This window comes from Emydura macquarii, unplaced genomic scaffold, assembly GCF_026122565.2.
Source record: "Emydura macquarii macquarii isolate MOO-44397 ecotype Brisbane River unplaced genomic scaffold, CSIRO-AGI_Emac_v2 contig_1768, whole genome shotgun sequence".
In the NCBI taxonomy this organism is placed as follows: domain Eukaryota; kingdom Metazoa; phylum Chordata; order Testudines; family Chelidae; genus Emydura; species Emydura macquarii.
The window spans coordinates 1,432,441-1,458,266 of NW_027131905.1; the positions used below are offsets into that span (position 1 = coordinate 1,432,441).

Consider the following 25,826-nt stretch of genomic DNA (forward strand, 5'->3'; position numbering starts at 1 on the left):
TTCCTGCAGCATTAGCTAAAACCCTCACATCTGATACGCTAACATGATTCTTCAGAAATCTTCTCCAGCACAACAGAAGGTCCTTTTTCCACCAAGCAAATACTTACACTTTCACACGTACAAAGTATATTCTACATCTCACGTAGGCATCTAAATCTAGGCTGGAGAAAGCACTGAAGAATATACTCAAGGAAACAATCCTGTAGAGAGCCTTTTCCATCTCTAGTCTATACGAGTCAAATTCAGCTCTGACATATACAAAATCCATACAAAATCCCATGTTATATCAAGGCCGATGTTAGCCCTATATTTTATACCCTCCAAATGTTCTTTATGCATTAAAACCACATGATCATTATTCTTAATCAATTTGGTCTAATAAAAGACAAAACAAAGAAAAATAAACACTCTAAGTTATAATACTACTCAGCACTAGCATATTGTATTTGACATGCACACCTTCAGATTGCTCAGTTGCTGACATCCCAATATTTATCTGAGTAAGAGCCACACATGAGTTTCCAACTCTAAGCTACTAAGAGCAGTTGCTCTTAAAAAGTAACCTCTGATTCATAGGAGATAACTTGCTTACCATTTCTACATTTTCCCTTGAAAGATTTTTAATTTTTTCTTCCATCCTCTGGATACACTGCAACATGTCCTCATTCTTTTTGGTCATTCTCTTGTTTTTCTCTACAAGGGGTTTCAGCTGACCTTCTGTCTCCCGAGAACGTTTCAGCTGCAAAATGGGGTGGAACCCCAAAACATCAGTTAATCAAAATCTGGGCTACAATGACCTTAAAGAACGTTTGTGTTTTCACTCCTCATTCAGAAAGAAAGAAAGAAAGAAAGAAAGATTTCTTCTGCTTACACCAGTGCTGCACTATACAGTACGCATCTCAAAACTTACACCTTTAGTGCGTTACCACAAGGGAAACTACCAGGGAAGTCAATGCAGGTTTGAATAAAAATCAATGGCAAGAACACAGCACATACTACTAACAGAACTGAAGCACCTTTTGCACAGGCTGCAAAATGTCCTTTGTCATTATACATCATATTACGTTATTGGGAAACATGCAGATGCACATGGTCTATAGAAGTGCTCTTTTGATAAACTGTAAATCTTTTTATGCATGTGCTTCCAGTGAGTTATTAGCCCTTTTCCTAGAGAACAAAATAAAATAGTTACCCTTCACTTGTTTAAATATCCTTTATTAGAAATATACCACACCCTTATTTTAAGAAAATTATACCAAATGTGTAATTAGAGAGTCAGGAGAATCTGTGGCCCCAGTGCTCCTGCGGAACTTCCTCCAGGACTCCCAACATCAGCAAAGCACTGACCTGCTCGATGAGAAGTGTCTCATGAGAGAGGACCATGAAGCGGGATGGTGGGTGGGGGTAGGAAGGGGGTGTGGAGAGGAACTGGACTGCATAGTCTGATCTGACAGTGTCTAGGACCCAGCTGTCAGAGGTAATCAAATCCCAAGCATTATAAAAACAGGCCAACCTGTCCAGAAAGGGAGGGAGGGATGAAGAGGGCAGAGTACCAACTGGACCAGAGCTCTGGACTAAGGAGTCAAAATGGGCGTGCGCTTAGCAGGTGCTGAGGGAGGGTATGTGCAATGTCCAAAGCCTGAGCCCAACTGCTTTCTCTTGTGGGATATATCCCTCTTTCAAGGGTGGTCCCACTGTTCCAGGGGGAAAGGTTGAGCACAATGAATGTTGCAGGCAGTATTGTTGCTGCTACTGAACCCCATGGTGGCATCTTTGCACAGAAGGCATGTACACTCCCAAGGACCTCAAGGTAGCCCTGGAATCCTTGAAGGGGTGCAAAATGTCATCCGTCTTGTCCAAGAATAAGACCTGGCTGTCAAAGGACAAGTCCTCAACGGCTTTCTGGATGTCCAAAGCGATCCTTGAGTTTTGTAAGTAGGAAACTCTCCTCATAGTTACTGCTAAGGCCATCATCCTGGCCGAGGTGTCCACAACGTCAAGAGCAGACTGCAGGGATGTTTTGGCCACCAAGCAGATTTCTGCAATGAACCCCTGAAACTCCTCACGTGGCCTCAGGCAGCTAGTCCTCAAATTTAGACATGGCTGATCAATTGAGGAAATTATACTTGGACAGCAAAGCTTGTTGATTCACAATCCTCATCTGAAGAGACAATGAGGTATAGCTCTTTCTGCCCAGAAGGTCCAGCTGCTTGGAGTCTCTGTCCTTGGGTGTAGACTTGAACCCACCCTGCTGTTCCCACCATTTACTGCAATTACAAACAGGGAATTCAGGACCAGACAGGAACAGAACCCTTCAAATTCCTTCATAGGAACAAAATAGCACTTTTTCACATGCTTAGCCACCAATGGTAATGAGGCTGGGTGTACTCCAGAGGGCTCTCACCAGGTCAAGCAGTGCATCATTAATCAGAAGGACAACTCTCCCAGGGAGAGTAGGCTATAAATGTCTAGCACTTTGAGTGTGTTCTCTTGGAGACTCTTCCTGGATGCCAAGGGTCAGGGATGTGGCTACATGGCATGAAAGTCACTGGTATGCCTTAAAGTCCTCCAGAATACAAGGAGAAGACAAACCAGGCAGCACGGCATCATCCTGCAATGAGAATGAGGGTCCCAGCTGGGCCACAACCTGGCCATAACCAGGAAGACATACCAAGGAGGGAAGACTCCAGCATCTTTGCAAGGAGGAAGAACACCAGTGCCTGGGCTTGTGGTTGATCCACAGTCAGCTCTGTCAACCTGACGGATGACTTTGGCTTAGAATGGGACAAGGAGTAGGATCTCTGCAAGCAAGAAGCATCCCAATGAGTCCAAGAAAGCCACAGATATGAGTAGGACATTGGTGGCCAATAGGTGTAGGGCCAGGGACCTCTGTCCCAGTCACAGGGAGCATATGCCTACCCTGGGAGCCATACTGGCCCACTGATGGCCCTCAGAGCTCATTGGGTGATGTGAAGCGAGAAGATGATGACCCCAACTCAGAATCAGAAGAGCCCCATGATCTTGGGGATGCAGGAGGAGCAACACTTGAGGGAGCCAACAGACAGTCCAATTCATCCATTGCCCAGAACGAGGCAGAAACTGGTGCCCCCAACAAAGGTGGTACCATTAGTACCAAACATACTGGTGCCACAGGCAGTGTCGGTCCCAGCGCAAACAGCAGTACCAAAGTGCCTGAGTGCATTGATGTCGAGGATGGCAAAGCCACAACAAGAGCATCTGCAGCGTTAAATGCAATGGGGCCAAAGTGGGTCCTGGTGCTGAAGACCCCTGTACCGATTCCAGCACTGGCTCCATTCCCACCACGGGGAAGGGAGTGTCTGGACACGGTGCCAACACACAGGAGGGTTCAGTGGCTTGCTCCAAAGGAGGGGCTATAGGTGATGCAGCCCTACAAAATTCCTGGACCAATTGTGAGGTCAGGACCAAAAGACAGAGGAAGTCTGCAGCTGCCTGGTATGCTGATAACAGGGACACAATCAATACCGGCTTCTGCCTCATCAGTACCACACTCAACAGATGCCAGGAGGCCAGAACTGGAGTCAACAGTACAGGGTTTCTGCCCTTCCCACTTGGTACCAGGGAAGGGTCAGAGGTACCTGCTTAATCTGATGCACTGGAATAAGTCTGTAGTGAAGCGGTGTGGCTTCTCTCTGAGACCGACACCAAGGGACTGATGCACGCCACCTGGTGGGCAGGCCCGGCGACCACACCACTTCCAAACCGGAAGTTCAGGGGCAGGACAGGAAGTATAAAAGCCAGGCCCTGTCGCTCAGTCAGTGGGAAGCTGCTGGAGGAGAAGTGGTGTCTCCCCCAGGACTGGGACCTGAGCCCGACCCCGTTAAAGGGCCACCTGAGCTACCCATCAGCGGAAGCCTACAGGGCTTGTCCGAACTACAGGGCCCCAGTGACTGGGAAGGGTTGCCTGAGCCCTGTGAACGGGGAGAGCAGCCTGCTGCCTATCGTTTGGAGGAACTACCTGCCGCCTGGGACTTGCCCAAGCTGCCTGCCCCGAACGATTTGAAGGAGCAGCCTGCCCCGAACAACTTGGTGGAACTGCCAGATTCTAGTGACCCCGAGGGGCCTGCTGTGGCTGCCCCTCGCCATCTACCCTGAGCAGCTGGACTACGACATGGGCTACAGGTACCTGGGTAGAGGCGTGGAGGAAGTGGCTCATGGATAGCCGACCTCAGTCCAGCTCTGACCACGCCAGGCCACTAGTCAGCGCGTTTTGGTGGAATCCCTGCTGACTCAGTGTTGGGGTATCCCGCTACTATTAGGGCCCTGGGCTGGGACACAGTGGAGTTGGGTGGGCCTGCATCCCCTCCCCCCTAGCCATCCCAAACCTGGGGTGACTGCTCCCTCGGCCTGCTGAGCCTCGATAGGCTGTAGCTGGTTGCTCTGTTTGTCCTGCCTGCCCCGCCTGATCTGAGGTCCTGGCCATAGAGACTGTCTTGCCAGCCCTGCTCTAGTCTGAGGACCTTGGCGTATAGACTGTTCTTTTGCCTGCCCGCCCTGAGTGAGGGCCAGGGCTAAAGACTCGTTGCCCGCCCTGCCTTGACCAAGAGCCAAGGCTACTGACTGTTTGTCTGCCTGTAGTGAAGTGGTGTGGCCTCCCTCCGACCCCTAATTATTACAGTCCCAATCCTGGGCCAACCCCTAATTATTACAGTCCCAATCTGGTCCAGTCCGCGCTTCTCCTGGGGGAGGCAGAGGAGTTGCTGCACAACCTGAAGCAGTCTCATTTGGTCTTGTGATACCTCTTCCTCAGCACCAATGATGTAGAACGGCCCCTCTACCTTTTTGGAGAGATGACTGCCCCAGAACAAAAGGCGGTAGCGCTCTCTGACCCCAAGGGCAATCTTCAGCCCAAGGATGGCCTCCGTACCAGATCAGGCCGGTGCTGCTTGAGGTGAAGGTCTAGTGTCATCTGAGTCTGCTTTTTGAATGATCTACAGATACAACAATGCTCTTTAAGGTGGGCCTCCCCAAGACAAAGCAAGCACTGCATGTGGAGGTCACTGTTGGGGATTGCCTTTCCACACAAAGGACAATGTTTATACCCCGATTAGGGCATCACTGGGGACACTAATTAGCGACTAACACTATCTACTGACTACTAACAAACACAACTAACTATATACAATAAGCTAGGTTAAAACTATATACGAGGTTGTGAGACCACAACTACACAGAGCTCTGACTCTAGCCATGGGCAGTGAGAAGAACTGAAGGGAGTTGGGGTGGCATTACCTCAGATAGCTAGGGGAGAAGCCATAGCCACAAGGTCAGAGCACCATCCCTCTATGGGTACTGCTAGCCAAAAGTCTCTGTCTCCGACACGCAGGGCACACACACCTAAGTGGAATACACATCTGAATCTACTCGAAGAAGTACTGTCAACAGTCTATACAATCCAATTCAGAGGCTGATTTGAAAGTGGAAATTATTTAGTTTGTGAAATTCCTACTGCTAAGGGAGCTCTACATAGGTCTTGAGGCAAATATTATGATGATGAACATGCAATTCCAAATTAAGAAAAGAGGGGAAATGTACTCCCTGACTAGAGGAGCACAGATACCACAGCACTGAGGGCTGCCTAAATTCCAGGACAGATAGGTAAATGGAAAGCTATGCACCCAAGGAAACAGAGAATTGGAGGAAAGCAGGTTTTCCGTACCTCTGGCACTTTAAAGATATATATACTATGACAGATCTGACACACAACTAGAACAGTAAGTTTTACTGTTACTGCCAACTGTTACTGCCAGGCCAATCACTGGGGGGCGGGAGAGGGGAGTACTGGATTTTACTAGGATAACGTATTAGTTTTGGCAGGTAAGTTAGTCTTTTAGAACAGATATTTCATTACTCAAGAATAAATAAATACAGGAAGACAAAACCTTCATATAGTTTCACAAATGAGCTCTTCTGAAGGGCTTTCATGTAAATTAAGACAAGGCATCATAGCACAATTAAGTCCATTCACCACAAAGCAAAGCCTTTCAATCCCAAAACAATAGCCTAAAACTGATAAACCACTAAGGTAATTTGAGAAGCTTCTATCTACAACAGTCACATACTGTACAAGTCACATGAAGAGCATATTGCATTTACCATGCCAGATACCTGGTGTCACTTTAGAAACAGACACATAGCTCACGTTATGGAACATTCTAAACCTAGACAGAGTGAATGAATTATTCTTTGCTACTACCAAGACATACAGGTGGGATTTTCAAAAGTTCTCAGGGTTGGCAAGCCCTGCTTCCATTGCAGTCAATGGGAGTTTTACCATTGACTTTAAAGAGAGCAGAGTTATACCAACACTGAATGCTTTTGAAAATCACACCCTAACTATCTAGGATAAAACACTCTTAAATTCTCTTCATTTCCTTCCATTTCTAAGTTGCTCTCTCTCACTCACAGTACCTCCACTTATTTCCAGAGTTTTCCTGGAGACAGGCAATGGTAGATTTCTCCATTAGAAAAAAAAGCTTTGTAGCTCCTAGCCAGTATAAGAAGTTCATGAAACAATGGTGGCACTGTTTCATTACTTCAAAGAGTAATGCAGTAAATTAGGTACGTAGATTACATACATCATGGTGCAGTGTATTGCTAAATGCTGCATGCAAGCTACCACTCACAATTTGTTGCCCACTTTGTGTGAGAACTAATTGTAGACAGTTCTGAAGAAAATGAAAAGGAGGAAGGATCATTTCTGAACCTTTTGCAAAGTTGAGTTTCTTATGTTACATTTCCTCCTCTTTGAAAAAGGAAAGTGACTTTTACATGGTATGACAGCCTGCAGAACAACAGATTTAGCTCTGAGCCCGGCAAATGCTCCATCCTTGTGCACAAATTAGGGTGATCAGATGTCCTGATTTTATAGGGACAGTCCTGATATTCAGGGCTTTTTCTTATAGAGGTGCCTATTACCACCCCACACCTGTCCCAATTTTTCACACTTGCTAGCTGGTCACCCTAGTCCAAATGAACCATTCAGTGAAAAGGAAAAGCACCTGGAAAACAGCATAACACTGTTCTCTCTCTACACCATCAGTTTCAAAGTCTTGGCTGATCAGCTACCATGGTGTTAGATGCCTTAGAAATAGGAGACAGAAAAAATATTCCTGGGAAAGATGTGTAGAAAGTTGAAGAAAAAAAATGGTGAATTCACATGAAAATTATTTAAACATCTTAACTTCAGCTGATGACCTTTGTCGAGGTCACGTTTGGGTATACTGTAGAAGGATGCAGTTTCCTCCTAGAATACATATAGTATTAAGTAAAACTAAAAAGCAATAAAGACAAAGGCTATTTTTAAAAAAATCTGTTCTTAAAGGACATTGTAAGAATCATAGAAAAGAAAATAGTGAATATCTGAGTCAAGCTACTTGCAAAGAATACATATGATGAAAGGACATACCACAATGGGCCAGGAGATAAGGGAAAGAAAATCAATCAAATAGGAACATTTTAAAAAATCTTTAATTCTACATTATTTCAGTGTGTTAGCAATAGAGACAAATTAAACTCTGCCTGCAAATACAACTAGTGAGTACAATTAAGGTATTGTCCTGCAAGTCACCATCTGTGTTATTGCTAATTAATTTACCAGTTCATTTCTTTCATCTGCTAAAAGAGTATTTCTGTCTTCCAGCTTCCGTATCACAGCATTCAGTTCAGCAATTTTTAATTGAAATCTCCGTATGTCTCGTTCATCCATATGCTGTTCCTTTAAAAACACACAAAGCAAAAAGGGATTTATTTTCCTTCAACTATTCATTTACAAGATAGCAACATGTACTTAGATTATAGCAGGCAGAGTTTGCATTCAGTGTATGAAACAGCATGGATAATTAGAGAATATCTATAGGCGTTTGTGTCATTAATTGGAAAATATTTTTAATTGACATGAACCATTGCAAATATTTCTTATGACAGTCACATGGTTGCACAAGATGAAAAACAGCAGGCAGCCAAAAGGTTAACTCCAAACTACATCATGTAAAAAATTAAAGTTAAACCTTAAATTATGAAAGTAAGACCTGTGTTCTTTTCACTGAGATATCTCAACCTCATGCCGGAATTAATAGCACGTTACAGTACTTATCTATAAGATAGCACAATACAGATTTAGAAAAGAATAAGTACAAATTCCCTTGTAACGTCCACTGCTGTTGTACAGAATAGTTCTATTCATAAAATAAATAAATGTCTGAAGGAGATAAATGGTTCATCATTGCAAATGAAGAAACACACTTACTTAATCAGTCATGAATTATGAGTAATAACTTCATATTGTGGCCAAATTCTACTCGTTTCAATGCTCTAGATTCAAATGTTTTAAATATTCTTCAAAATTAGAGATGTGGAGTTTTTAATATTCAAGGAAGTAGAGCTACTTTTACTGCAGCAATGCAATGTACAGTGCTGTTAGCAATGCAATGCTCCTTTGGCAAAGATTAAACGTAACTCACAATTCCGTGTTTTCAGAGTATCCAGAAACACTGTGAAAGCAGATATAGTAACTGACCTATGAAAACTATCTGGTTCTCTTACCGGGCTTCCCATCATTTCAGCTGTATCCCCTATTCCAGCAGGAAGCTCTTTCTTAGGGCTACTGTGGTACCGTTCTGCCTCCTTTACTTGGACAAGCTGTTCATCCAAAGCTTCTTTCTGAAGCAGCAGTTTTTGTGCATGGCCTGCCTGGACACCAAGATCTTTTTCCAAAGCCAAAATCACTCTGTCTTTGCCTTTTATCTCATCCATCTGCAAGGGAACAGAGCAAGAGGTAAGTTTCTGTAATATCTCCAAATATTTACAACAGGCACCAACTAAACAAAGTTCTGTTCTCAAAACTACAGTGGCCATCTCATTGTGCCTCTTTAAAAACAAGGTACATCTACCTGAAATAAACAAACATTGTTTTTCCTGCCGAAAACATCAGTCTTCCGTTTGCTAAAGTCCCAATCCAATGCTCACTAAAATTAATAGGGGCTGGAGTAGGCCCTATGTGACAGAGGGCTGGAAGCTAACTGGTGAGCCAGCACTCTGATCCCGTAGGGAACCGATCAGCTCCCCTGAAAAAGACTGATTGAGGCTATGCACCTAATTAGATGATCAAGCTAATGAACCAATTAGCTGAGCAGAGGGGTATAAAAGAAGACACAGGAAGGCAGTGAGGGGGGAGGACCTGGGCTAGTTGATCTTAGGATGTGTTGAGATCTCGAGGAAGGGAGATGCCGGTTCCTACTTGGCCAAGTGGGAAAGGGCCAGAATCCTTGCCAATACTTTGCTGCACCAAACTGTACTGGCAATGGGAATACAAATAAATTCATATAAAGTTGCCACCTACTGATGGAGTCTGAGAGGTTTCTGGGTTTTGCCCTGTTACGCCTTATATATAAAACAAAGAAAAACTTTTCTCAATTTGAGGATGCATAATTTATGTGGGCCAAAAAGAAACTTTCTTCACTGTATTCTGGGAAAGATATTCACCTGTGGTGCAGAGGGCAAGGGGGAAGCTGGTGAACCATTTAAATCCCCCGAGCCTTACTTTGATGCTTAAGGGATACATCAGCCTCCTGCTGGCTCTCAAAATAAGAGTGAATTTCAGACATTATGACTCAATCCACAGACAAATATGTCCATTCAAAATGCATCCATTTAATCTGAAATTCTTAAACCTATCCAAGAACCTTTCCTTTTGCTCCTTGCGATAAGACTAAAATGTAGATTAGTCTTTGCACAGAATGAAAAAAGAAATGTTTTATATCACAGTACTCTGACAGAGTGAAATACTATTTCAGCATGGTAGAAAGAAACATTTCCCTAAATCCTATTTATGTTTACCCAAGTGTGTTGCTCACACATCTCAAAACTACACCGCACATATTAGCAGCAGTAAACTACAGTATCTTACACTGGATGTGCCTCTCACCACATCAGAAAAATTGACTTTGGGAATATTCCAAACACTAGGGGAAGTGACAATCTACACCAGTTACTATAGAAACAGATTTCTTAACAAGTATGCTAACAATGTACCATATATTTATTGGAAATGTGTTACGTTGTTTCTTTTTCAGTTTACTGCCTCATTTCCCCCCCAAACCTAAATCCATGGGCACATTAAAAAAAATAAAAACCAAAATTAAATCCATTAAGTCATATCATATGTAACATATCTTTATTCCAATCCAACATTAAGAGAACATTTAAAATCAAGTGCTCAAAAGCTAGGAAAATGCCAGAATTAAGGTTGTCTTAGCAATAAGAAGTCTGGTGCCTTGTGGGTTTGCATTACAATACAATTCTTTTTTTACCTAATCACAGACTATATGTTTTCCTAGGGATTCTTGCCTTACTCAATTCCAATGAATGAGGCAAAGTTATGCGCTAATTTAGGCTGGTACCCTGCTTTCGGCCCTGCAGAAGTTAAATCCTGTGAAGCAAAGGAAGGTATGATTCACAGAAGGAGGAAGGGCAAGCTTATTGTTAAGAAACTGGACTGGGTTGCAAAAGATTTGGATTCTACCACCAGCTCTGCCACAGCCTTCCTGAGGGACTCTGGGTAAGTCACTTAATCACTCTGTGCCTCAGTTCCACTTCACTGAATGCATGAGTACAAATTAATTGAATGTTTGTGGGGTTCTCAGCTATTATGGTGATGAGTGCAAAAAGAAAGGGTTATCAAAAAAGAATAGATTCTTATTCATGGAACAATTTATATGATGACTACTGTCTGAAGCATGGGGCCACACAATAAACAACAATATTGAACAGCTGCCTCATTCATGGCGCACCATCTATCACATGCACTGAACCAGGCAGGGGTCCTTTGAGAAAATAATATCTGATTGTGGAACTAAACACTGTGGGCAAAATTCTGCTGTCAGGTGCTGTTTGCATTGAACCTAATGAGTGCCACTCCCATGCAACTGAAAACAGAGCTGGGCCCTGTAACATAATGCATATGCATAAGGAGGAAGAATTAAAGTTGCATGGGAAGCCTTAATTTTAGCAACTGCTATCTTCTGGGCACTTCACTTTACAATCCTAATGTTCTTTATATTTAAAATTTAAATGGAATTTCGTAGCTGTTAAAAGAACAGTGAAGAAACTTTTCAGCATGTGTTGCTATTTGCTAACCCGCAGCAGAATGCGCTGTATTATGCAATACATACGATCACTGAGGAAGAAACTCAGGTTCAGGTCTTTTTCCATATACACCTTTACAAATCATATTCCACAAGCCCACACATATTAAAACCGAAGTTCCATGAAGCAACAGAAGTTTTGGTGGGGGAGTGGGCTAAGCAGAAAAACTGCTGTCCTCCACCCCTTCTTTCTCCATGCTTAAAACTGGTAATCTATTTTGGTGATACTTTTGTGCAAAAATAATCACATTTCAGTCTAAACAGTTAAACTTTGAGAAAGTTATAAGAAACTGAAAATGACCCTTTTGAGTGGAAATGTTTGGGCAACCTTACTATCGGCTTTGCGCCTCCTATTTTTTAATATATACACACACACACACACTATATAAACACACACACTATATAAACTCTTATATATGCATATCTATTCATGCTGTAATACTTGTTTCATTACAGCCACAAACAGGAAGCAGAGGAAGTTTTTAAGCAATCTTGCACAGTTAATTCAATACAGACTGAAAGATAAATAGAACAGTGGCACAGTTAACAGATAGATACCCATCTGTTTTATGTTGCTATGAGCAACTGTATCTCCTTGTTGAAAAAGAAACATATCTGAGGATGGAATACTGGAAGAGGAACTATTGTTATCTAGGAAGGCTTTAGACAAACAAATTGGATCTTCTGATGGTGAAGGAATATTATGTCTATTTATTGGATAAATCTATGTTAAGAAAAACATTTAAATATGCATTCTGTAACCAACTGTCCTTTCTTGGATCCTTTCATTTCTGTCTTTTCTATGAGAGAGTCATGAAGTTGCTGATGCAGTATATTCTTTAATGACAGAGGTTAATCCAATTTCAGCAGGTTAGGTCAAAATTCAATTTCCCCCTTTCCTCAACTGAAGAGTTTCACTTTTGATCTGTCAACATAACTAATGCAATCCAGCTGCTTCCTCACTTTCATAGCCTCAACCTGCCCAACTACTGTTTCAAGGATTTCTGTCTTCCTTCCACCCTGATCAAAAAGCAGCATGCATCTCCATTTTTACTTGTCTCCCCCATTATATATAAAGACTAATGCATTGCCATGGGGACTACTATACATTCGGTCTAATATAGTCTATATCCTAGTGGAGAAAATGTTAATGGTTGCCCTCTGACACTGCATACAGTCGTACAGATCTTGGCTACATAAGCATACATACAAGTCATGTACAAGTGTGCATGGCCAATCCTTGGCATAAATTAGATCATTTCTCTAGCTAGTCTGATTTATGTTGGCTGATAAAGCGGTATCCATGAATCAGTTTGGCTTGGGTGTGGTCTTGACACCCATATATCCTCTGGCAGCAGAGGGCTGGGCTTATCAACTCCTTGCCACTAGAGGATCCCCTTTTGCACAGGAGTGGTCTTGCCAGAGCCGGTCACACTGAATTTACAGGCAGAATGTGCAGGCAGTATGGTGCAAGTTTCATTTTATGGGAAAAAAAGAACATATTCCAATATTCAAATAACTTAACCAGAATGAAAGAATGAATGAAGTTTGAATACTTTGTTAGGTATTATGTTAATAAAATACACAAGCATTTTGACAAAGTGCCTGATTCTAATCTCACTTATACCTACCTTACATGAGTGTAACACTATTGGCTTTAATAAATTTACTCCTAATTTATGATGGTGCAAATGAGTAAACATCTTCTTTCCTCCTCTCCCACCCCTGAAAATGCAATGCTTAAACATTTGAGCCATAATCTGTGGTTCCATTACAGTAACAGTCATTCACCATATAGGATTCTGAATTTGGTTCCACTATATGACCCATGAGATTCTTTGCAAACTGGGTAGTTAGGTTTTGAGCTCAAAAGACACTTTTTCAGTTTGGCAGATCATGGATGATGCCTGCAGCTAAGCAACACAACAGTATATGCACTCACCGCTGTTCATCTTCTAATGGCATTGGATGGCTTTAGAATATTCTAATCTATTTTTGTCTACACAACAGTATACAGTGCACTTGTACATAACGAGTGTCAGCAGGGAGGGAGTGGGGCATCATCAGATTCAAACTCATTTGAAATTACTCATTTTGAGTATAACTACAATCTATTACACACCCTGACTGCCCAAGTAGTGTTATAGGGAAAAGAGGGGTCATTCACCAGTGGCTGCAGAAGTATATCACAATGCAAAACCACAATATAAGGTACTCTAATGTATCCTGTGCAGTTGGTTAAAATTACAGTTTTATAAAGTATCATTCCTTAAGTTAATTCAGGGATTTCACATTGTCAAATGGTTAGTAGTTCAATATAGCAATTACTTTTATCATTTGGGTGAGGAGATGGCATTTGCAGTCTGTGTCAATTTCAAAACTGACTTTCTAAGAACAGGTATTTACGGTCCCCCAACCAAGTGGAAGACACAATCAGAAATGAATGTGTCAGCAATACTCATCTTTCAAACATGAAAGAGACTCAGTACAACCATTCTGAATCTCCTTTGGCAAATATCTCATACTTGCATGGCTAACAATATGAATAAGAAAGAGACATTTAGAGATACTTTGGCCTCTCATAAAGTTGAAAGACAAATTACCAGGGAATGAAAAGCTAGATTTATCAACATCCTGACATGCTCAGTTTCCAAAGTAGAAAAGGTCAGCTCCTGCACTGCCAAGTATAGGATCTTCCTCTCTACCCATCCATCTCAAAGCAATCTCCAAGCCAACTGTAGAACAGAAATATACGCTTTTCCCAAAAGAAGCCAAATGGTTCTCTACATTACATTCTTGAGACAGAGAATAAGGATACCCTAACAATGAGACAAATTAATCATTGGACAAGACTACCAAAGGAGGGACGTGATTTCAGAATAGGTTACTTAGATAAACATTTAAAGGCGGAATTAATAAAGAACAATGTCCTTCATGTTGCAAGGGAACAGATTAGAGGACCTGAATAGTCCTTCTCAGCTCTGCCATCTATGATTCTACGAAGACTAACTGTGAATACAAAATATGCCATCTTGGGGGCCGAACTGGAGTGGGGAAGCAAACTGTGCAATGATTATGGAAACAGACGTTCTCTACATTAGATGTATTAACTAATTTATTTTAAAGCATGTTTGTTGCTAATTCAAATAAGAACATCTTATGCCATGATCTAGAAACAGCAAGAAATGGACAAAGAGCTATGTTTTTAAAAGTGCCCGAAAGTCTCTTTGTGACTTGAACTCCACATCACTTGGGTGCCTTAAAAGTTTTATCCAAAATTTTACTAACCCCAACCCCCCTCCTCTTTTTAAAGACAGGATATAAGCTCTTATGCTTTAAGAAACTTCCCTATGAATAGGTTATTCCACACATGTTCATTACAAGATTTATTGAATATTTCTCTGAAGCAAATGGTACTGGCAACTGTCAGAAACCAGATACAGACTAAAAGATGGCCCACTGCTCCAATATATGATGACAATTCTTATGTTCACTGAGAAAGATAAAGTCAAAAAACCCCAAATAACTGTTGCTCCTGGCAGGGAAAAATGAAGTGGGGTAGGAAGAACAACTAAAACTTTAAAAACGCTTAATTTTCTATCTAGATTCCCCAGCTTAAAATATCTCATTCTAGGGACATTTTTGTTAAGAAAAAAGTATAAAGAATTACATACTTTGTAAAAAGATGAGTCATATTTCAGGCCTACCAGCCTTGATGTTGTTATGTATGAATGCTAAAAATAAACAAGGAATGCTGAAGCCATAATGTAGGAGCTTGCAACTAGATCTGCTGGGTTCATGGTAAAGAATGTCATGGGTGGAATGTTTTATCCTGCAGCTTCTGGACTGAAGGATAAAAGTGTTCAGAATGTTTAGACAAGTAGTAACTGCAACAATGAAATGCTGAATTGAAATGTAGGGTCTTTGACGGAGATTAGTTTATCCTTGGAATGTAACTGTTAGAAGGTCTCTGGAACAGATGGCAAGATCCACAGCAAAAGGCTACCCCTTGACATTAGCAGCTGTGCATGACAGAGAGACATACATGTTTAAGGGAAAGACTAAGAAGTACACCAGGGCTCCACTCTGCCCAGCACTGATTGACGGCATAAGTTACAGAGTGGATTCCAGGAGCCTTTCTTCTCAACCCCCCATGTACTCCTGTACATGGGCAAGGCAGAACTGTAGCCCTTGCACTGAGAGAGAGCAAGAATTATGAGTGTAGCACTGTTGCTTCAGGGAGAGGAGAATGCCAAGAGGAACCCCTTCCCTGCTCTTCAAAGGCAGTGGTGCAGGTTGTATGCAGGATGCGTGCACATAGTGCAACTTGCCAAAAGGTCGTGCAATGGCTGATGACCCCCCTATGCTCCTGGATCTCCTACAGGGACAAGGTGCCTCTATACCACCCTCAGTGTGGGCAATACCGTAAAGGTGTAATTTAACGCAAGTAACATTGGCCTCCCTGAAACTAGGAAAGTGGAGGGCAAATATTTTCTTAAAAAGTGATTGGAATAGAACACAATATTTGTTTCTGGTGGAGGATTAATCTTTTGTTAGTGATGTTTTTGTGTTTTGTTTTCAAATAAAAGATAGTTACCTGAGAGCTTCAAAAGGGGGAAAGATTTCTCTGAACACACTCTATGAATCTACAAGAGTTTTATCCCTTTAAGAAGCTGGATAGAACATGAAAGTTTCTAAATTGATTCAGATTACTTGTGCAACAAATATGTTTGTTGTTATTCTGAGTTGTTACAGACAAGCACAATAGTCTCTGTTAGAGCTGTGTGGAGGACAGCAGTTCCATTTAATGAAGGATTTTGAGATTTTGGAATTTAGCTACACTACAAAATGAAATGAAAAACGATAATATTGAAATTGTTCGCAAAGGAAAATTCCAAATTTTTGTTTGTTTCAAGTAATTGAAAATTTTCATTTTGACAAAAATAAAAAAGTTTCATTTTGAATTATACTTTTTAAAATATGTACAAGATTGTATAAGATTTTATTCTAATATATAATGGAATACAAACTAAAAAAATGTCATTTCAAAACACAAATGTGAAAATTTTTGTTCTGACAATGTCAAAAAAGGACGTTGCAACATTGCTGGAACATTTTTCCTCCTCTTTTCTCTAAATGAAATTCCAGCAAAATCTACCCAGTTTTTCAAAGCATTTAGATTTCGACAAAACAACATATTCTGATACAATACAGTTGGGTTAAAGTTTCTCTGGCCAGCTCTACTGTCTTCGAATGTGCTGAAGCTTTAATTTATATTATATACCTGCTTGTTGCAAAACATACAATTGAGAAATATAAAAAAAAAAAAAAAAAAAGACAAAAGGATCTGAAGTGGGAGTTCTTTCTAATTCATGTAATTGCATCCTTTGGCCATGAAGGAAATAAGGACATTTAATAATTGTCCATCAAGCTTCACAGTCACAGAGCTGATCAATGCTGCTCTTGAAAAGAAGCTATTTCTGCTCTGATTCGGTTAACAGCAGCAAGGATTTTTTTTTCCTTACCAGGATGAAATTGAAGTAATATTACATTACAGTTCAACTGATTTTGTGAGGTTATCACAATGTTTAGTTATACAGTAGCAACAAACAATCCTAATTCATTTCATGTTCAATATTCTAATCTTTGTTAATATGGACTTGATCCTGTATCCAATGAAGTTAATGAGAGCTTTGACATTGATTCGATGCGTGGAAAATCAAGCCCCGTGGGCCCAATCTTACTCTCATCAAAATCAATGCGAGTCTTTCCATTTACTTTAATCGGAGATGTTTTGGGGACTTGATAATTAGTAGAATTACATGCATGTAATACTCACCAAGTTTGACTGGAGTTTTGCATGTGAAAGTGTTGTAAGTTCAGACTTTATAAGGTGTTTTCTAGTAAAGTTTTCTATTATGTCCAGGGATCATATGTAGATTGTTTTCCAATCTTTAGTTCATGTACAGCTGTCTGGGAAACCTTAACTGGAGTTCCAATTGTTGACACCAGGCATGTGCATGAATACCTTTCCCAATATTTCTAGTTTATCAGTGTGGTTAAATTCATGATTACACATACTAAAATCCCACCAAAATCTATTCCTTCGTCTTTCTGAGCTGTACTTGTTTATCAAAAGCTACATATTACAAAAGCTCCTACAAACCTTATGACACTAGGTCAAATACTTGTGCTAATTTATGTTAACTGCCAGTCCTTGCTAGGCCTCACATTAACCATTATAACCCTACTGGGCATTAAATAAGCTTATTGTAAAGCCTATCTTGTTTTATTGTGTTCCCCTGCTTGCATTAGAGCATTCCTTAAGCATCTTAACTTTGTCTAACATATAGATTACCATTTATTCTCAGGCAGAGATCTCCCAAGATCAGGTCAATATCCAAAGGTTGACACTGGCAAAGGCACCTTTTGATTTTTAGAAGCATGGACTGAAATTTTCAATCAGGCATGTACAAAAGGACATGAACACGTTTGCTTTTGCTTTAACTTAGATGTGCGAAACTTCCAATGCGCGTGCACACACACAGACACTGGGGTTACACATGTAGGTGCATGCGTGCCTGCGCAGCCCTGATTTGTATCTGCACTTCAGAGGATTGCCACATTGAAGTTGTACACACACACACAAAGTGCAAACATAGAATCACAGGACTGAAAGGGACCTTGAGAGATCTTCTAGTGCAATTCCCTACACTCAAGGCAGGACCAAGTATTACTGTATTTCCCCATGTATAAGACGCTCCCATGTATAAGACGCACCTTAATTTTGGTGCCCGAAATTTGAAAATAAATGTATTACGGTACATCACCGGTAAGTACCACTGTATAAGATGCACCCAGTTTTAGACCCCAAATTTTTCGAAAAAAGGTGCGTCTTATACATGGGGAAATATGGTATCTAGACCATCCCTGACAGGTGTCTGTCCAACCTGGTTTTTAAAATCTCCAATAATGCAGATTCCACAATCTCCCCAGGTATTTTATTCCAGTGCTTAACTACCCTGATACTTAGGAACATTTTCCCTAATGTCCAACCTGAACTGCACTTGCTGTAATTTAAACCCATTGCCTCTTGCTCTATACTCTGAAATTAACAAGACCAATTTTTCTCCCTCCTCCTTATAACAACCTTTTATGTACTTGAAAATTGTTTTCACATCACCCCTCAGTCTTCTCTTCTTCATACTAAATAAACCCAATTTTTTCAATCTTCCCTCATAGTTCATGTTTTCTAGACCTTTAATCAGTTTTGTTGCTCTTCTCTGCACTTTCTCCAATTTCTCCACATCTGTCTTGAAACGTGGCACCCAGAACTGGACACAATACTACAGCTGAGTCCTAATCAGCATTGAGTAGGGCGGAAGAATTACTTGTGTCTTACTTAGAACACTCCTGCTAATAAATCACAGAATGATGTTTGCTTTTTTTCAAACAGTGTTACACTGTTGAATCTTATTTAGCTTGTGATCCACTATGACCCCCCAGATCCCTTTCTGCAGTATTCCTCTCTAAGAAGTCATTTCCCATTTTGTACGTGTGCAACTGATTGTTCCTTCCTAAGTGAAGTGCTTTGCATTTATGCTTATTGAATTTGATCCTTCTTACTTCAGATCATTTCTCCAGTTTGTCCAGAACATTTTAAATTTTAATCCTATCCTCCAAAGCATTTGCAACCCCTCAACATTTGCTTGATATCATCTGCAAAATTTATAAGTGTACTCTTACAAGTGTGCTTATAAGTACCATTATCTAAAGCATTGATGAAGATATTGAACAAAACTGGACCCAGAACAGATACCTGTGTGGGATGCTTGACTGTGAACCACTGATGATTACTCTCTGGGAATGATTTTTCAACCAGTTATGCACCCACCTTATAGAAGCACCATCTAGGTTGTATTTCCCTAGTTTGTTTATGAGAAGGTCATGCAAGACAGTATCAAAAACCTTACTAAAGTCAAGATATACCACATCTACTGCTTCCCCTATGCTTAAGGCTTGTTACTCAAAGGAAGCTATCAGGTTGGTTTGACACGATTTGTTCTTGACAAATCCATGATGATTGTTACTTAACACCTTATTATCTTCTAGGTGCTTGCAAATTGATTGCTTAATGATTTGCTCCATTATCCTTACAGATACTGAAGTTAAGCTCACTGGTCTGTAATTCCCCAGGTTGTCTTTATTCTCCTTTTTATAGATTGGCAATATATTTGCCCTTTTTCAGTCCTCTGAAATCTCTCCCGTCTTCCATAACTTTTTGAAGATAATCGCTAATGGCTTACATATCTCCTCAGTCAGCTCTTTGAATATTCTAGGCAGTATTTCATCAGGCCCCGGTGACTTGAAGACATCTAAGTTGTCTAAGTAATTTTTAACTTGTTCTATCCATATTTTAGCATCTGATCCTGCCTTATTTTCACTGGCATTCATTAAGTTTGATGTCCAATAGCTACTAAACATTTTGTTGAGAACTGAAACAGAAGTGTCAGTTAGCACTGCTGTCATTTCCACATTTTCTATTATTGTTTTGCTCCTCTCATTGATTAATGGGCCTACCCTGTCCTTGGTCTTCCTCTTGCTTCTAATGTATTTGTAGAACATTTTCTTGTTATCCTTTATATCTCTAGATAGCATAATCTCGTTTTGTGCCTTGGCCTTTCTAATTTTGTCCCTACATACTTGTGTTATTTGTTTATATTCATCCTTTGTACTTTGACCTAGTTTCCATTCTTTGTAGGACTGTTTTTGAGAGTTTCAGATAATTGAAGATCTCCTGGTTAAGCCAGGTAGTCTTGCCATACTTCCCATCTTTCCTACACAGTGGGATAGTTTGCTCTTGTGCCATTAATAATGTCGCTCTGAAAAACTGCCAACTCTCTTGAACAGTTTTTCCCCTTGGTTTTGCTTCCCATGCTTACCTACCAAATCCCTGAGTTTGCTAAAGTCTGCCTGCTTGAAATCCATTATCTTAATTGTGCTGTTTCCCCTCCTACCATTGCTCAGAATCATGAATTCTGCCTTTCATGATCAGTTTCACCCGCGCTGCCTTCCACTTTCAAGTTCTCAGCCCGCTCCTCTCTATTTGTCAAAATCAAATTTAGAACAGCCTCTCCATTATTAGCTTTCTCCACCTTCTGAAATAAAAAATTGTCTCCCGTACTTTCCAGGAACTTTTGAATAATTTGTGCCCTGCCGTGTTATTTTCCCAACAGATGTCTGGGTAGTTGAAGTCCCCCATCACCACCAAGTCCTGTGCTTTGGATGATTTTGTTATTTGATTTAAAAAGCCTCATCCATCTCTTCTTCCTGGTTAGGTGGTCTGTAGTAGATCCCCGCCCATGACATCACTTGTTTTTTTTACCCCTTTTATCCTTACCCAGAGACTTTCAACAAGCCTGTCTCCTATTTCCATCTCAACCTGAGTCCAAGGGTATACATTTTTGATATATCAGGCAACACCTCCTCCCTGAGCAAGTGCTTCATGAATTTTTTCTTTTAATATTTTCCCAAATCTAGCTGTAATCAACTTTTAATTGTATAAATACTTCTCCTTTAAATACTTCTCCAAATAAAGCATGTATTTGTCCAGTACCTTGTGACTATTACGCTTAAATCACTATAAGGCAGTCAGATTTTGAATCCAGTTTGATCCCTCACTCTCTGGCCACTCCTGGCTGTAAGGCAGAGGACCTGGCTTATTGTAGTGCAGAGCTCTATGCTATTGCGATACAGCAAGACATGAAAGCACACCATGCACAAACTGAATCTTATTTTCAGACTTGTGCTGACATTTCTTAATGAAAATGGTCACTGGAAATCATTCAAATGTTAACTCTAACAGGAATTCAGCATTAAAAAAATTAAGACATGGAAGTTAACATTACAAGGTGGATAAAAAATGGTGATATTTAAAAAAAAAATCAGATTTTTTTATTTATATTGGATTTTTTTATTTTGTTATTTAATATTATAATAAGTTTTTAAAAACAAACCAGTTGTAAATGAAATCTGAATTTACTACAAAATATGTTAAGGTCTAAATTTACTCTAATCTCTTAAAACATTTAAATAAAAAATAAATATGCTGAATCCATGACTTTGTATTAAAAACTTTGAGTTAAAGGAGCTGCTTTTCTATATAAAGAATCGGGGAAAAACATCTAACTTTTGAGATTGAGCTTTATAAATATGGCACAATAGGCTATGTATTGTATGAAGGGCTTGATAGTTCATGGGACTCAGGGATTGTGCTACCATGTGCAAGAGACTGGAAAAATCATTACTGGCGTTGAGATTTGGCTTCTGACTCCAGGAAACACCATCCACGTATCTCATTAAGCTCATCTATTAAACTGAAATAATCATCTTAATTCACTGAAAGCAGTTAATCCCTCTGTTTTAATAAATCATTTAGTTATAAATGTGAAACATGTTTTGATAAGAGACATTTATGTATCCAAAACATCCATCTCTTCCTCCTGGTTAGGTGACCTGTAGTAGACATGGCTTTGCACACAGCTGACTGAAAATCTGAGCCACAGTCTATAGTTTCAGAGAAGACAACTTGTATATTTCACTTTACTAAAGATGTTTGACAGCTGAGCTATGAGTAAATACTGTTATATCTAATTTTGAATATTTTAATGTTGTCCACATACTATGGTGATAGGGGAAATATAAGTACTTAGATATATTAGATAATGTAGACTAAGGAGATATTGGGTTACAATTTTTAAAATACCATTTTAAATTGTTACAAATACAAACATTGTAGCTAATTTTCTTATTATTATTCATGCTGTCCCCTCATGGTAATTCTCTCTGCTCGGACAATGAAAAACCTTTCCAGTTTCATCTCTCCAGTTTGTTTCCGGTAAATTTCATTTTCAGGTTCTCATACACTAACATGTGCTGCAGCATTTGGATTCCAAATATTGCAAGAAAATGTTTGCTTTTTAAAAAGTTTCTATAGGATTTTAAAAAAAACAAAAAAAACCACATTGATATTGCTCGTCTGAAATCAATTATATGAACAACACTGACATATGAGGAAAACTTTTATAAAGAATTTATTTTTAAATGTTATTTTATGACTTTTTACTTTTTTTAATAGGTCAGCAGGAGTCTACAGAAGCATTGCTTACGTGAAGAATTTAGGTTTCATAATATCTGTACATATATGAAATCTCATTATCCCAGTTTTCAGAGCACATTTTCAACAGCTTGCAAGGTTCACAGTTTCAATAAAAAAAATGAAGACAACTTTATTTTATTGTATTCACAGTCTGCTTGTTTTAAGATAATAGTCAATATGATCTACAGGTAGTGGATATTGTCTTATCTTCTCTCATATTAGTTTTCCTGGTTGCAAGTAAGGAAGGTCAAATGCTTGGACTGATAATACTTGAAGGTGTGAAAAATCAGTCTTAAAACTGGAAGTGAGCTTCAGCAATAACTATGGAGAGACTAGCCTTTACCACGTGAGAAAAACCCTCATCAAGATAAAGCATGTATTTGTCCAGTACCTTGTGACTATTACGCTTAAATCACTATAAGGCAGTCAGATTTTGAATCCAGTTTGATCCCTCACTCTCTGGCCACTCCTGGCTGTAAGGCAGAGGACCTGGCTTATTGTAGTGCAGAGCTCTATGCTATTGCGATACAGCAAGACATGAAAGCACACCATGCACAAACTGAATCTTATTTTCAGACTTGTGCTGACATTTTTGATTATGCTTGTGCAGAAAAAGGGAAATAAAGGAAATACCTCCCCACACACATGCCCAAATCAGATTGCCTGCCTTTTCAATGAAGGTCATCAAACATTCTTGTTTGCCAAATAGAAGAAGAGAAAGGCATTTGGAGTGTCTCCAAAGTTAGAAGGAAGTATTACAATGTAGAGAAAAATACTTCACCATCAACCATGAGCTGCTATTTAAACTAAAAACGAAGCAAGACTATAGAACTAATCCCATTCAGAACTAACCAATTTCATACATGTCGAGACTCTGCCAAGGACTTAAGAAAGGCCAGTAATTCCGTTTTGTCTTGTTTATATACTTTGAAAGAGCTTGCCCAACTGATTTTGTGCTAGTAAATATTCTGGCCTAATTGTAATTCAGTAACAAGATATTTTCAGTTGTTGACAACCTGGGCAAGATGGACTAGGTATTCTGTTTGCAGAACCTTAACCACCATGAGGCTGTAATGGCTGTCACTCAGAAAAGGCAAAGAGGCTCCGTCAGTTGTGGGTGGAGCTTACTTTGGTTATGTTACAAATGACACATCTGAGTTATGTTGCAGCCTTTTGCCATTTGTATAATCATTGTCCGATCATCACTATTCAGGCAATCCTGCAGAATCACGGACTCTGCTTCTTTCTATTGCTGTTCTGCCTATTCAAATCTTGTTCTTCAAATGGTAAAAAAGGACACTGCCAATGATGTTAGATGTAAAATTAAGTCTCTCTGTCTGTTTTATTCTGAAGGAGTGTACATGTGCAGTATGTGCTATGTCCTCCTTCCCCTAAGCAGTATTTATATCTGTTTTCTTCCAGCGAGGATATAGAAATCAACAAGAACCCTGTGTTCCCATGGAGACAGGGAGTATTCAGAGTTCCATGTTCTATACCATGTGATCACTTAGAATAATTTGGACTTCAGTTCCTGTACTTTGTAGCCCTGTTTTTAGGATAACCAGATTTTTAAGAACTGGGAATGGAATATGAAAGGGAAATTATGCTCACTAAAATCTGAGGCCTGACAACCTTTACAGCATTCTTAGTAAGTTGCAGCGCGCAAGAGCCTATCAGTAACTAATTAACTTAAAGGACAAAGTAAGTGCATTAGAAGCTTTTATTGCCTTAGACTGTAATTACTATCATAAAATGTTATTTGTCTGTAGCTTGTCATTGCCATCATTTGTCCAAAGGAGAGAGAGAGATGCCTGTGTGTGTATAGAATGACTAACCTGTTCTTGTTTTGTCCTCCATTCAAATTCTGGTTGAATTGACATAAGATGAAATAAAGAATTTCCTAACATTAAAGAAAAGACTATTTCTCTGTTATAATTTATCTTGCATGGTATTTGCAATCCTATTATACTGAAAGTATATTCATTTTAGTAACCAAATCTCAACACTACATACATGGAAAATATCATGGTGCCAAATAGAATGGCCTTTTCATTATAGTAATTTGCCAAAACACTACAGTATCCCTAGAGTAAAATGTAGTGATTTGGATCAGTACTGTAGAATACATTACTTTACTTCTGCTTTATTCATAAAAGGAAGGCTGCTGTCTTTGGTAAGGTTTATGAAGAGGGGGAAAGCTCTGGTAGTGTAGGCCCACACTAACATCTCTGCCCTTTAAAGGAGTAGGCAAACAAGTGAAAAGGGGCAACAATCCTTGTTACTTCAAGTGAGTGAGTGATTTGGAAGTAGAAGGGACTCTCTTCTCTTTGCTCAGCCAGAGTGGTTCCCACAAAGACACAGACTGCTGCAGCACATGAAGTGTATTTGAAAAAGCTAGTATGTCCATCCTTTGCTCTGCAAAGTGAACATGTCTTGAATCCTTCAATAGTCAAGGTTGTGTAAGGAAAGGAATTTCAGGCAAAGAGGAAGAGAAAGCTACCCAGTAACTAATTGGAAAAGGAAGTGGGAATGGAGATTATTATCCAAACAACAAACGATGAAATATGCCACTTCAAACAGGCCTCTAATATCTTTCATGGGCAGCACAATAATGTCCCAATAGTTGCTGTAAACGGAAATATATTTATTTTTTAATTAAGCTTACCAGCCTGCGGATATCCCTCTCACATTCACGCTTTATTCTATTAATCTCATCCTGATGGGACTGATAAGCCGTGCGCAGGTCAGCAGCCTTCATCTTATCTGCCTGCATAATGTTGTTCAAAGCTTCTTCCAGCTGCTTTTTACCAGACTTCAGCTCTAATATCTCCTGCTGCATCTTCATACGTTCGCAGTCAAATGCTTTCCGAGCTTCTTCCCTGGTTTCATTTAGCAGTGCAGTTTTCACTTTGTCAGCTGCCCCATCCCGCAGCACATTCACCGTAGACTGCAAGCGCTGAATTTCACTGTCTTTTATTTTTACCGTACGAGCTACTTCCTGCTCATGCTGCCGGATAAGCAGTTCCCTGACAGCCTGGAGTTCCTTCATTTTCTCCTCATGGAGTTTAGCCTTCAGTTCAGAAATGAAAGCAGTGTGCTTGTGCTGCTCTTGCTCTCTCTCTTGCTTGACTTCCTGGATTTTCTCTCTCAGTTTACCCACCTGGAACAGAACAATAAATAGAACTTCATTTAACAGACCTGCTCATGAGGTTGACTCTCCAAAATACACCATCGTGGGTGCTCTTGCAATAAAATGGAAAAACTAGGTCTGAGCATCTCAAAAGTAGGGAAAGTTTGCATCTGGAGCCAAACATTGTAGCCACCCAAAACTAACTTACTTTCACATTTAGGAAACCGGCATATTTTTTTAACCTGTAGAATGGACTAGATAATTTCCTGGTTTTGTGACAATTCTCTAGAGGGCACTTTACTGGCTGAAAGTTTCACTCTACTGGCTGTTAGAAGACACAGCAAGATATCACTCA

The 25,826-nt window shown here is 40.0% G+C and overlaps 1 protein-coding gene across 1 annotated transcript in view; it reads right to left on the reverse strand.

Annotated features, from left to right (window-relative positions):
* JAKMIP1 (janus kinase and microtubule interacting protein 1) overlaps window positions 1-25,826 on the reverse strand; it is a 201,555-nt gene that overhangs the window by 26,042 nt on the left and 149,687 nt on the right. The window contains exons 4-7 of the mRNA XM_067556414.1: window positions 25,007-25,501; window positions 8,584-8,793; window positions 7,637-7,756; window positions 593-739 (exon numbers count right to left, since the gene is read on the reverse strand). Coding sequence (XP_067412515.1) covers window positions 593-739; window positions 7,637-7,756; window positions 8,584-8,793; window positions 25,007-25,501 — 972 coding nt within the window. The remainder of the gene's footprint in view (window positions 1-592; window positions 740-7,636; window positions 7,757-8,583; window positions 8,794-25,006; window positions 25,502-25,826) is intronic.